The sequence below is a fragment of the Ambystoma mexicanum genome, chromosome 1p (genome assembly GCF_040938575.1).
Source record: "Ambystoma mexicanum isolate Mex_15411 chromosome 1p, UKY_AmexF1_1, whole genome shotgun sequence".
Taxonomy (NCBI): domain Eukaryota; kingdom Metazoa; phylum Chordata; class Amphibia; order Caudata; family Ambystomatidae; genus Ambystoma; species Ambystoma mexicanum.
Window position 1 is genome coordinate 62,377,519 of NC_090921.1, and position 14,721 is coordinate 62,392,239.

The following is a 14,721-nucleotide window of genomic DNA, read 5'->3' on the forward strand; positions in this document are numbered from 1 at the left end:
CTCAGCAGCGTCACACGAAGCTAAGTGTCTTTTGGGTTATTCCAATTACAGTGCTTGGTAATACTTGTTCCAGGGGTGTCTGTGTGGGAGAACAGAGGGTAGAGACTGTGAACAACCCAAGGAGCGTGATAGGAACGCTTCCACAAATGTAATGTAATATGTGCATCTATCATCAATATGTATAGCGTGAGACCCAACAAGTCTGAGTGAGTGTAAGGGCAGAGTACCACCGATCTCAGGAACCCCACAAGGGGACAGCAAGATGGACCTTTCCTAAAACCCCCTTTACCTACTCATTACCATTCCTTTACCCCTTTTTCCGGTTACCCTAATTTCCCCCTACCTATCCAATCCAGCGGACCCTAACCCTCTTTACCCGGCCGGTTACGGAAGCCTGAGTTTATTACCAAGCCATGCACCAAGACCCAATGGGGAGGCAGGTGTACGTGCTACCTCCGCGCAAGGTTGAGTGTCTGACACAAACTACCTCTAAATTTGTATAATAATGATTATAGCAGAGAAACAGGCAGCAGATTGGTCTATGCAACATTTCATAGCAAGTTGCCCCATAGACCCTCTGTTTAGTTTGCATTCTCACCCAACCTTGACTTTTCGGATCCTTAGAGCCTGCTCACTGTTCCGGAACATTTAAGGGAGTGTAGTACATCACTATCTTCATCCAAAGCTTAATGAACAGCTCTTGCTTTTGACTTCTGAATCATGTGTGAGGAGACCACACATTTGTCAATTTCGATCTTCTATTTACTGCTATTTGATTTAATTATACTGGGTGTTCTTGATCCTCTTGGCATCTAGAGACTTGCTCACTCCATCTTGTATAGACATTATACACTTTTAATTGTCCAATAATTGGCTCCTGCAGATATTTGTTTTTTTAATCTAAGAGAAACATGTCTCTTGTTCATAGCTTATCGATCTGCTCCCCTTGTGCCTTGCAATTATACCTCAAAATAGCTTCTTTGATCCTAACAACAACATAGATTCCTCTTTGTTTGCAGACAAAGCTATTCTCCAGTGTCTCCTGATTCTGCAGCCTTGGCAAGCTCCAAGTGGGAGGATGGGCTATGCTCCACAGTATAATACTGAACCACAGGAATATTATGCCCAAGATCACATGCAGGTTTAGACAAATGAGCTATAACCACAGCAGGTACAGCAAGCACTGCAAGGACAACCACAGCAAGTGCCTATGCAAACAAAACAGGTACAAACTCAACAGTTCAATATGTGTGTTCTGTGTGTAATTGCACTGCCATGTTGTATCCACTTATGTGTGGGTTTGCCTTTGGTTTTCACATATATATTTCTAGTGCTATTATATGTGTAGGCCATATAAAGTGGGGTGGGAATGTAGTAGTAGTAGTAGTAGTAGTAGTAGTAGTTGTTGTGGTAGTAGTAGTAGTACCTCAAAGGGATGTATACACAGTGGATAGTTTGACAATTATTTGGCGAGGCACCTGTGCATTGACAATCCTACACTCAGCTATCATGGTGGTGCCTGAAGTGTACTTGACAATAGCATCCGAACGTGAGTTGATGCAGTTTATCTCTCCATCTATCCATCGCCCCCAGGAAAAGAAGAGCAAGTCGTTGTTGAAGCTGTGGAGGAAAAGATTGAACTATTTGTCGGAAGAATCATCCAAACTGCTCAAAGCAATTCCAGATAAGTACCAGTTGAACACCAAAACAGAAGTATACTTCACCTCCCCCATGACCCCAGGAATCCAGGATTCAGAGAATGCCAAGTGGCTGCAAATATTTCACTGGGAGGTGATCCAATTGGCGAATGACACAGAACAAGGCCTCAATGCAATCAAAAGTGAACTGAGGGTGATCCGGCTGATGACACTTCAAAACAGATGTGTTCTAGATGTCCTAACGGCAATGCAAGGGGGCGTATGTAAGAAGATCGGGTTGTCATGTTGCCCGTACGTACCACCAAATGATGCAGAAAATGGGTCCTTGACGTATATCATAGGGGCATTGCATAAGCTGAGGACTGGAATTGAAAATGAAGCAGCTGTGCAACCTGAAGATTGGTTCGATATTTTGTTCTTATGTTTGTGGTGTTCTGCATGTGCCAGATGATGCTCCACTATTGTGTCAAGACTATCCTGAGCATCTGAAAAATGATGGCTACTATTGGGGCAAGGATAGCTCTCCCGGGCACAAAATAGGGGCAGGCTCAAAGTGAGGATTTGAATAAGCCACATATGGTTAGAAGTGAACAACCCCTTGATCCCCCAGGGACACTAACATTACCTCCTCCAGATCCTGAGAACTACACTGAGCATTGGGTACATTTAGCAGATGATGGGGATTGCATATATCTTACATGTACTCCAGAAAAAGTATGCAAGAAACAGAGGCAGTTTGCGTTATGTGTAGAGCTTGGGTTTCTAAGGATGAAGCAGATGAAGCAGATCAGCAACGAGAAAGAGATAGGTTAGTTAATGAAAGATTAACTAAAGGGGAATGTTGGGATGCACGTTCAGGCCACTGCCCTTCCCAAATGATTTAGATTGTGAAACATATAGTAAATGAGCATGCAGTGTGTGTTATAGGTGGGGATACTTGGTGGGAATAGGAAATCATAGATGGGGGAGTTAATCAGCAGTATTGCAATTAAATTCTGTAGTATATAGTATGCATATATACACAACAGTCATAACATGAACATTTATGTGTAGGTCTGAATCCGTGTTTTCACAGAAACACAAAACAACAAGGCCTCATTCCTCACTTCAACAATGCACCCCGATTCCCAGGCATAGCAAAGAACATGCATATGCCCCCACATCAGTTAGGCCTTTGAATTAATTAGGTAAGAATTTGTGCAGCCGAAGAAGCGAAGGGCTGCAGCCTAGCACCAAGGTTGTATTCCTGGGCAGAGGTCTTGGGATGCCAAAACATGAACTAAGATTTAAGGCACTAGCGCCCCCTAGAATGACGGTCACTCTCTTTGAACTACCAGATGTGCAGGGAAATGGGCTCTTAATCCTTTGTGAACTGGATTGATTGGTGGGATGCTATTCTCACCCTTGGGGAGGGGAACTGATAAAGGGAAAAACAGAGAATGACATGATCTACTTTTTGTGTCAAGGAAAGCTAAGAATTATGCCCATACAGTGGGGAGGGCATGATGGGTGTACCAACATTGGGATGAGAAAAGGGCTGCTTTGTCTGCAAGAACCAGGCTGAACTCGAAGTCTCACTGAGTACACTTTGATAACCAAGTGCATGCCACATGACTAGGATAAAAGATAGGGTGGTGCCAATGGATGTTAACCATTTACTTTACAGTATCCCATGATGGACAAGGATGTCACTCACATGTGGGGAAGATGAGCGAGAAGACCTAGGAACAAATTGGATAATCAGCTATATGTAATCATCAGCATCTATATAGACAGTAGCCAATGAGGGCGGGGATGAACACTGTATATTGATTAAGGCATGAGTGACGATTTGTGTGTTTATAACTTGAATCTTGCATGGAAGAAGTTGGAGTGTTCTATGGCAGTGGAATGGTAATAGCCTGTTGCTTTTTCTTTTTGTATACAAAATAAAATTGTCGCCTTTCATAAAAGCGGGTGCACCCAGTCTTTTTCCCTAGCAGGCTGTATTTCCTTGGTCAGATCGCAGTTCGTATGATGTTTAGCTGTTAAAAGGAGCAGGGGCAGTATAAATTAAACTAAAGAAAGAGTCTATTTTACCATGAGTAAAAAAGTATACCATTTCAAAGGAAGCTGACGAGGGTATCTCCGAAACCATGGCTGCCTTAGAGCACAGGGAATATTAGTTCCTTCAGAATCAAAATGCAACACTGCTGTGTACACAGTAAAGAAGGCGACAGGGGCATCATGGAGATTCATACAGGATTTACACTCCCTGAACAATATAATTGAGGCTGAGTTCCCCTTAGTGCCAAACCCAGCTATGATACTATGCGACATCTCATCGAAAGCTAAATATTTTACAGTGATCAATTTAAAAAATGCTTTCTTTTCAATTCCCTTACATCAGAAGTTCCAATATTTGACATTGTTCACTTACCACAGAATTAAACTGAAACATACTTGGTTACCACAGGGTTATTGTGAATCGCCCTCTGTCTTCAACAGAGTGTTACAGATGGACTTGGGAAACATACAATTTGACAGTGCGGTCATCCAGTACGTGGATGACATATTGGTGTGTAGCATCACTTAGAAAAATGTCAGGTGAGATTCAGGGAAACTGATGACAGTATTATCAGAGACGGGAAAGTGGACAAAGAGAAAATGCAATACTGTCAGGAGGAGGTTCTATACATAGGTCAGCTAATAATATTAAGAAGGAAGGAAGGTAACACCTGTTAGAGCAGAAGGAATACTGAAAACACGCAGGCCAGAGACAATGAACAAATTACATCAATTCCTGGACCTTTGCAATTATTGTAGAGCATGTGTCTTTCACTGTAGTACATATGTCAGGCCACTTTTAAAAGGACCAAAGGAAGCACAGAAAGACAACATTGACATGTCATGGGCAGGTGAAATGATAGATAGTTTTGATGAGTTTAAGCTAGGATTCAGCACAGCTCCAGTGTTAGGGATCCCTGATTATAATGAAGATTTCTATTTTTTCCCATTCAAATGGAGTAGTAATGACAGCTGAAAAATACCATGGGACACATACCATTAACATTTTATAGTGAGAATTTAGACCCAGGAAAGCAAGGCCATTATCCATGTGAGCAAGCATTAGCAGCAGCAGCTTTTTCAATTGAGAAATCAACCAGCATAACTATGAGCTGTACAGTAACATTATATGTTGAGCATACTCTATTTGCCCTCTGTGGAAAAACTGAAATGCACATTAAGTACACAGAGAGCATCTGGTGTTGAGGTGATTATATCAAACCCCTAAATCAAAATTGTCAGGTATCAATTGGTAAACCCAGCCAGATTCATAGCAGAGCCAGTAAAGGATGGAGCTTACGTGCAAAATTGCTCAAACTACACTGAATATCATGATGAGGTACCCCATGCTACAGAAAATGCACTAGGAGGGGGGAAAATTCTCTTCAGTGATGTGTTCTTATCAATCAATCAGAGCATGGATAAGAGGCATACCGGACAGCAGTGGTGAAAGTAAAATTGAAGGAAAGCTTTGAGACACTGACAAGCATATTTCTCAGCACAAGTAGCAGAGTTGGTAGCGTTAATATTAGTGCTTGAAGCTCAAGCAGATGAGGCAGTAACGGTGTACTCTGACACTGCCTACATGACGTCAATGGTACACGCTGGATTGTCATGTTGGAAAAGGAAGGGCTTTCTGCGCACGGACAGCACACCAGTACAACATGCGCCATTACTAGAGAGGCTCATAGGCGCACTTGAACTTCCAGCGGCTATCACCATGGTGAAGTGTGCAATGAATATTAGAGGTGCAGACATGATTCTTCGTTTGAAGAGAGGTGATCCAGCACCCACAGGGGTGTTTGTTAGAGTATAAGGTTGGGCTTTGTTAGGTAAGAGTTGTAGTTTTTTTTTCTTTGAGCAATACCTGAATAACAGTGCAGCCATAATTGGCAAAAAGATGCTTCTAGACACACCATATTGAAAGGCTGTAGGCCTCATTTCTCCTTTGTTTTACCTTTGCAAACAGAGCAAGTGTAGGTTAGGATGGCAGGGTGATGCCAAGCAATGTTGATTAATATGGTAGGGGAGAAGTTGTCCCATGGTAACACAACCCTGCCAGCGTAAACCCAGGCAGAATGCCTATTCTAAGAATGAATAAAATATCAAGGAATTTCTTTCCAGCAATAATGTCTTGCAGAGTTGGCACCAGGTCGGTAGAGGAAGGTGAGAATATAGAAGGTGTTGTGGGGGGAAAGTAGGGGAACCAATCAGAGAGCTGGCATATGGTGTCCAACCTTGGAACTATTCTGCTGAACCTTGTGTTGGCGTCAAACCAACTAAATCCAGTTCAGGCTTGCAGCTGCATAGCTAGTTTTGTATGTGTAGTGTTCTACCCAGTCAAACCAAAGGGTTTCTGCTGGTCAGCATATGGTGATGTTATTGAGAGGCATGGGATTTCTGAATTGTGATGTCAGAAATGGGCGGTGATGGGTTTGGTTTCAGGGGGTGTGTTTGCCCAATTAGAGGGGGGCACTGTATTTTATCCATGTGGGTTTGATGATGTTCTAACCAACCAGGTCTTTTGACCTTCCCTAAAATGGAACTAATTGGGATTATGTTAATATGTGTTCAAATGTATAAGTATTGTATGCTGTCTTGGGTGGAGTTGAAAACCTTTTCAACCAGTTCAGCTGTAGTGGTTTAATACATATATGTTTTCCAGTCATAATCGGCCCATTGTTAGCTCTCTCTCCCATTCCCTTTGATCCCTATGGGGGCTCAAATGGGAATGGGGAAGGTCTGGACCCGGGTTCCCTGAGGGAGGAATTACCGGGCCCTCCGAACTCGCAATGGAGCGGTAATTCCCCATTCAGGGAACCCGGTAAAGGAGCCCGGTTTGGCGGCAGCCATGGAGCTAATAGCTCCATGGCTGCCGCCAAACTCGTAATGAGGCCCTATGTAGTAGGCAGAACCCTGTGTAAGAATTGGGAAGATAGCTATTTTGATTTGCGTTAGTATTTCTTTGACACCAAGGTTTTGGTTGTGGTATAAAATAAGACATTGGAATATATTGACATTGCATTATGTTATGGTATGTGGTTTTGTATTGTGAATGAGTGTTATTTGTGTGGGCATTTGGCATTTTGGTGGATTTGAAAAGGAAGGTAGATTGAAGAAGCCTTGTTAGGGGGATTTGAGAGGAAAAGTGTAAGAGCATTGGCGTGTTGTTGGTAGCTTTAGGTTGGCAACATGTATTAGTATGTGTTGTATTGTGTTGTTGGGAGATTGTAATGTGGCACTTGATGTCTGGGAGTAGTTTGTGTGTTGGACTAAGGTTTGAGGTGGGGATGTGTACATTAGATTAGGAAAATGTTTGTGTAGCATTTTTGTATTAATTGTTATAAAACATGATATTGTTTGTTGGATGTGGTGATTAAATTAACAAACCTAACCATTGCTTTTATGATAAATGTCTTAAAGAAGTTCAGTGGGATACCCACACAGGTCCTTCCAGCAGACTGGTAAAAACTAACCAGTCAACAGTATATTATTAAATGTCTTAATGAAAGACATTTTTAAAGGTTCAGTGCCCAGCTACACGTAGGCTGCCTGATCGCAAAACTGCTGTTTTGTTCGAATAGGGATGGGGTGGGCTTTCTTGTTCACGCTGGCTGGCAGACAATGTTTCCAGGGCTACATTCCTGAGTGAGAGGGTTGGAGTGTAGAATGGTGAAAACAGCTCCAGATATCTCGGTGGGTGGAGGTGCCTAAGACTATGTAATTTGAATTGTTGGAGCAATGTGTATTTTGAGGTAAAATAATATTTAACAGGGGATGTAAATCGTGTTGGCAAAGGAGTGAATAGAATGTTGATTCAGAAGAAAACAAGGAGTGAATATACTAGTTAAACTACAACAGTGACTTATTTTGAATATTTGTGAGCTTCTGTGGAACGTCTCCACCTCCCCAGGCAGAAATTAAATTAAGCATTTGAAACATAACACAGCAGTTTGGCTTACATGGCCCTTCCTGTAGACACTGTCATTTGTGTGTGTCTGTATTTGATTTGTAATTTTGTTCAGAGAAGTATGGTAGTGGAAGTTAGACTGGAAAGCAAGGACAAAGAAACAGCCTACCATGTTAAAGGGCTTTCAAGAAGCAGGAGGGGTTGTTAGGTGTCAGTAAATGAATGTGAAGTGTAGATGAGGGTATGTTTTTAGGGTTGTGGCTCCTGGAGCACAGCGTGGTTTTGTGAGCCCTGTACTGGCCTTCTTATTTGAGGAGGAGGAACTGATTTGAAGAGGAAGTCACCAGCAGAAGAAGGGATTATGGGGCTGACATTGTTAATACTATCATAAACATATTTGCTTTGTGTTTCTTTCTGCAATTTAGTAAATTATAGTTTACAGCATGATGCTCATTTCATATTTTCTCGGTTCTCCATCATAAATAATATATGAATAATTGAAATAGTATGAAGAGTAGTCTTTCCCACTAATGTACATTTGACAACTTTCTGTGGAATTTTAAGCATAGAAATATTTTGGCTTTCAAGTAAGGAGTCCTGCTAAAAACATTCAATGTGTCATGAGCTCCTGGGAGCAGCATTGTGCCTCAGGACACCGGCATGATCAACCTCATGGACACTAAACCTGTCTCTGAGCCATAGGCTGTGAACGAGGAGCAGACCATTGAATACTTCCTTTATATAAAGTATTTCCATGCCTGTCTAAATATAGTACAACATAATTTGTTTTTTCACAGAACCTGATCCCACATTCATGGTGTTCAACAAGGCTACACATTAGAGGTTTCAATGTCACCCAACTCTGTGGACTGACTGCATCAACCTCAGAAGGATTAGGGATGCAAGTAAACTTACCTGTGACTTACAGTACCTCAGCAGCAAGCACTTAACTCACATAGATAGCTCACAGGCAAAAGCATTACCCATTCTTATGGTCCACTAATCCTGGCAGGTTTGATACGATTAAAATATAGAAATATGCTAGACCATTGTGAATGGATATCATTTCAAAGTTTTATTTGGTACTTGTTTAGCAATTTATGCAGCACTAGAGTCTGGGAGTGTTTGTTCTGGTTCAAATCAATTGTTATAATGAACAAGTGGTTTTAATGCTTGCTTTATATCACCCATACAAGGTGAGACAATGCTGTTTTATGAATGGTTTTTCCTACGAAAGACCTTCTTAAGAGCGTCCTTCACTTCCTGGTTTCTCAGGCTGTAGATCATAGGGTTTAACATGGGTATAATAACAGAATAAAATACAGCGACCACCTTATCCTGATTCATGGAATTCTCAGAGTTGGGCCGCAGGTACATGAAGCAGAGGGTGCCGTAGAACAGAAGGACAGACATCAAGTGGGAGGAGCACGTGGAGAAGGTTTTGTGCCTCGCTTCTGCTGAGGACATCCGTAAGATGGCTGAGATGATAAAGATATAAGATACTAATATGCAGAAAAGTGTGAGAGACAGGTTAAAGACCACAGACATGAGCAACATGGTTTGTTTAATTCGAAGGTCACTGCAAGAAATCTTTAATAGTGATGGGTCAGAGCAGAAGAAGCCTTCTATCTTGCGTGACCCGCAATAAGATAAACGGAATGTGAGTATGGTCTGCGTCATAGCATCACTGAAGCCATAAGTATGAGAAAGGACCACCAGCAGAACACAGAATCTTGGCGACATCTTGATGGTGTAGTGCAATGGATAACATATCGCCATGTACCGATCAAAAGCCATGATCACTAGAATGTAAAATTCAGAAATCAGAAAGGATGCAAAAAAATAAAACTGAAGTGCACAACTGATAAAATAAATTGACTTAGTCTGAGTAGCTAAACTCATCATCATTTTAGGGACAACAGAAGTAGAGTAGCCCAGATCAACAAAGGACAAATTGGCAAGGAAGAAATACATAGGCTTGTGAAGGCTTGAGTTTACCATGATCACGACAATAATCCCCAGGTTACCCATCACAGTTATGGTGTAAATCAGAAGGAAAACGAAAAAAAGGACAGTCTGAAGTTGACGTCGATCTGTGAGACCCAAGATGATGAAATCTGTAGTTCTATTTCCTGCCTCCATATCTTAATGTTGTTTTGAAACCTGAAAGGGAAAGCAATAATTCCTTCAAATTGAACAATTTATTTATTACATTTATAAAGGGCTGGGGCATCGTACAGCTGTTACATAGGGCTTACATAGTTACAGGAAAGAAGACAGTAGAAAGATAACAGACAGTGCAAAGATTACAGAATTATAGTGATACAAGTTAAGCAGCTTCAATCCTGGTGGTTCCAAGGTTACAGGCGAACCAACTGAAGCTCTTGATGTGTAGCTTATAGCGGGCTATTTACTTGAAGAGCTGTGTTTTCAGAGCTTTGCGGAGCGCTGCATGGGAAGTTTTATTTCTGAGAGTTGTGGGTAGGGCATTCCATTTTATTGGCGCTAGAAAGAGGAAGCTGGAACCTCCAGCTTTGGCTCTTTCGAAAGTGTGGACAGTGAGCTAGTTGGAGTAGTGGGATTGCTTCGTTCTAATCGAGGTAGCTCTGACTATTTTTCTGAGATATACGGAGGGGCTGTAAGTGCTAGGCACTTGTGTGTAATTGCTAGAGTGTTAAAAAGTATGCACTCTTTAACTGGGAGACAATGCTTATCTAATTAACTTTGAATTCATGTTTTCATGAATGTAATTTGTGATTTTGCATGCCTCCATTTTACACTTGTAACAATATTAAAATGTTATAATGTAATAATAATTAATTATTTCCAATGACAATAAAAGGTGAACACTGACACTTAAATACTATCATTCATTAAAATATCTCTTCTATATATTGATTTGTGTATGCATGTCAGGTGTACTAATTGGGCTTCATAATCTTTGAGCAATTGAGAACAATGTCCCACATGATTCCTATATATCAATATTTTGTCAGCCCGCTGCATGGGAAACCTTTCAACAGGCCAACTAGACTTCCAAAGCTTACTCTTTACGAGTCAGTATTTAGTATTTTCTTTAATTTATATAGTGCTGAACAGAGATTAATACAAAACGGTACAATATTTACTGAGATAGGTGGCTATAAACAATCAACATAAGAAGCAGGTAAGGTCAATTATTAGGCTGAGAAGAAAGCAGATATATTTTAGGCCTGTATGAAAGATGTGTAGAGAAGGAAAAGAGTGAGCAGGTAGAGGGAGGGAATTCTAAAGTTTAGGAGCTAAAACAGAAAATAAGCTAAAACGAGATGACGCACAGGGAGCTTTAGGAACTGGTAGCAGGAGAAGAGGCTGTGATTGCAGAGAATGACAAGGAAATAATAGCTGTAGATTGGAGCAACGCGATGGATACATTAACAGATGATACAAAGAAAGTGAGAAAAAAGTGGGAGTCAATGGGGAGTAGAGAGAAGGGGTGAAGAGAAGGGATAATAGAGAAACAGGGGGATAAAGAGAACATAAAGGGAATAGTTGAGTTGAAGAAAGAATTAAGAGGGGCAAAGTGATAGGCAGGGAGACTGACCAATAGGGCTGACCAATAATCAAGATGGGCAAAGACTAAGGAATTAATAAGAGGTTTGGTAGCATGAAAAGAGAGAAAAGCTAGAATGCAGCAGGTATTATAAGAGGAGAGTGACACATATGAGCAGTGATAGAAATATGAATAGAGAATGAGGGTCAAAAATGATTCCAAGATCACCAGCTGGTCAGGAGAATGAGAGCAATGCAGGAAGAAAAGATAACCTGGGTGGATAAGAAGTGGGGGAGGAGAAGAGGCAGGAAAAAAAGAGAAGCTCAGTTATTGGGTAATTTAGTTTGAGAAATTGCAAATACATCCATTTCTGGACATCTGTGAGACATCCAGAGACAGTGGGGCGAAGGGTTTCAGATAATGAAGAGAAGGAAAAGAGCATGTGTAAATCATCGACATAGAAACACTAGGAAATGTTAAAGGAAGATATAAGAACCAAAAGGGGTATAATAAAAAAGAGAAAAGAGTAGTGGACAAAGTACAAGCCCTGTGGAGAGGGAGCAGGGAATGAAGTCTGGCCAGCCCAATTGACAGAAAAAGTATGATCAGAAAGGTAAGAATTAAATCAGTGAAGCACAGTGCCAGAAAGACTAAGAGACGGGGGAGTTGAAAGAAAGGTAGGGGGACCAACCACGTTGAAGGCAGTAGATAAGTCATGAAGAATAGGTTTAGTGAGTGGAGTGTTTATCATGGTGAGCTGAGAGACGAGAGTTAGAGACATGCAAAGAGCTGTTTCAGTGGAATGGGACGGTCAAAAGCCTGATTGAAAAGGTGGGCATACGGGGTGAACATTTAGATAAGAAGGCTTGGGTACATACAACCCTTTCCAATGGAGTCTGGGCCAACCTGTAAAGGCCTCTTTTGGCCGAAAGAGCTCCTAAGCACTGAGCTTATCAAGAATTTCCGATTCATTAGAAAACATAAGATGAACTCATAGGGAGGGTGTGTCCAAGAAGAAGTAGAATTGAGATTTCTTGGAGACCCTGTGATTTATGGTCCCAAAAGAATTTGTTTTAAAAAATGTAAGCAGAAAGAAATGAACCCACATTTGAATTACATTAAAACATTGTTGCAGTAGGGTCAACCTGTCCTTCTTCCTCTGTGACCTTGATATACACTACTGCGTTATGGGCGTATGATTAAATATTGACCAATAATAACTTGCCAGAAGGAGAATCTGTAAATCACAATGGAGAAGTCTGAAAAAAAATCCTGTTTGTCTTGCTTTGACAGCACCCCACTAATCTGGATCATGTATTATTCTCATTAAGCAATAACGCCCCCTCTGGCAGGTGGAATCAATAATTGCTATTAGCACTCCAGCTTTCTAATCTGGGGTGCTGATAGTGATACCTTTGTTTGAATGAACGGGACGCAAGCTTGTTGTATCCCATTCATTCAACTACTTACCTAAGATGGAAGGCAGAGATCCATGCCTAGCCTGTCTTTGCTATCCATTGAGGCCCAGGATGAGGGAGTGGTTGTGGGGAGCCACCAGTGGAATCAATGAAGTCATATGGGAAATGGTACAGGGCTGGAGACTGGAGGGACTGGTAGATAGGGCAAGATGGTGGGGTGGATGCTCACAGTTCCCAGGTTGCTCGAAATGTGGGCTTGGATCATGGGATTTAGCCTGAGATTCAAGCAAGTTGATTGACTATGGCGCCTAACCCAGGGGCTAATAAAGAAAATGCAAAAAAGACTCTATCCGGCCATATACCTGAATGTGCCCCCAAGGGAGCAATAGCCTTTTCTTCTTATTAGTCAGCCAAGATGACTCAGATGGGTGCTCATCCATCTACCCTGCTCGGTCCTCCATAGTTGATCTATGCCTTACCCCTTGTGAAGTAAAAGAGGCTATCCTAGCCCAGAAGGCAAGCAAAGCACCAGGTCCCAATCTAATAACTGTCCATTTCTTTTAGTAGGATATTTCTACCTTGGGCCCCCGTATTATGTGCTAAATTGAATCTGGCAAAGCATCCAAATCATGGAAGCAGCTATAATCCCTTTGTAAAATGAAGGGGCAGGGATAACCCTGCAAATTATAGGTCACTGCTTGATGCTTCTGGGAAGATATTTGCACATACACTTTTGTCACACTTGGCAGTATTGGCAAAGGAGTCATCTGAAAATAGCCCCCTCCAAGCAGGTTTCCAACCTGGCCAGAGCACAGTGGATCAGGAATATGTTGCCCTGAGGAAACCTAATCTTTATGCCATCTTTATTGACCTCAGGGCTGCATTTGATGGTGTTCCACGCCACAACCTTTGAGGGATCCAGCAGATAACCACATATCAGCAGGTCTCTTGTGTTCCATCATGAGCTTGTATATGGGTAACACTGGGAAGGGGAGGAGTAATTTGGCAGGCAACACGACTCGCCCCATTGACATCAAAATTGGCATACGCCAAGACTGTTTACTTGCGCCCAAATTATTTTCCAAATACATCAACAAGTTGATCGTTGGCTTATCCCAGATAGGAACTGATGCACCAAGAATGGGTTCTGACCTTATACCCCTCTTGCTCTTCACTATAGACCTGTGATTTTAGAAAATGTACAATGACCTGAAAATGTGCACCTTACTGAAGACAATTTGATATTTGTGTCTGCAGCCAGTTACTTTAGCTTTTCCAGCACAGGGATACAAAGATTTTCCCTGCCACATCTAATAATACTATGTGATAATAATTATTCAGATTAGCCCTGGAGACAGTTGTGCGTATTGGCACAACAAGTAACTGTTTACACAAAGGTCTGGGAGCCCCTCTACCAAGAACAAACACAGCCATAAAACGTGGTTGTGGACTCTCCTGAGTGTTAGAAAGTCCATAGAACACATTGTTTGAACCACGTTCGTTCTCAGTAGAGAGGCTCCCACCCTCTTGTTTAATTTGTAAAAGTTGGGGTTTCACCTTAAGGAACACATGGTAATTCAGATGTGGAGCTCTTGCTCTAAGTTCTTTAATGACGCACAGCTTCATCTCACTGAGGAGTTCTCAATAAGGCTGAAACATGTTTTTGGGTTGCTGATGTTACGGGTATTGCTTAGAGGAGAATTGCCTTACATTTCGGTTCTTAACTGCCTTTGTGGGTGGAACAGCGCTTTGGCGTAAGTACAAATACAAATACAAACCAGGCTGATATGCAAATGGAAGTTCTCTTCTGTGAAGGGTGCAGAATGATTAACAGCTGGTTGAAGACCCTCCTGAGTGGAAGGAATTCCATAGAACTGTAGAAGGGCTCCCACACACTTCTACACTATGTACAATAGATCAATAGTACTCCATCATCACTAGCCGTCATCTCCAACCCTAGTACAGTCAATGTTAATCTATTTTAATGTAATTTCCTTTGCATGGCTGAAGTTGTTCCCCTGTAAACATTGACCCACTAGGCCAAACATTATGTGGCTGTTTCTGCCATTCAAATGTCTTGGTTTGTCCATAGTGCTTTCCCTATGCACCGAAGTGATCACTATTGTCATTTTAAAAGCGCTGTGATTTGGTTTACCC

General features: G+C 41.7%; 1 protein-coding gene across 1 annotated transcript; it reads right to left on the reverse strand.

Annotated features, from left to right (window-relative positions):
- Positions 1 to 8,826: 8,826 nt before the first annotated feature.
- LOC138583128 (olfactory receptor 5M5-like) lies at positions 8,827 to 9,756 on the reverse strand. Its single transcript, XM_069655137.1, has one exon. The coding sequence runs from the start codon at positions 9,754 to 9,756 to the stop codon at positions 8,827 to 8,829; it is 930 nt and encodes a 309-aa protein (XP_069511238.1).
- Between the last annotated feature and the right edge of the window lie 4,965 nt (positions 9,757 to 14,721).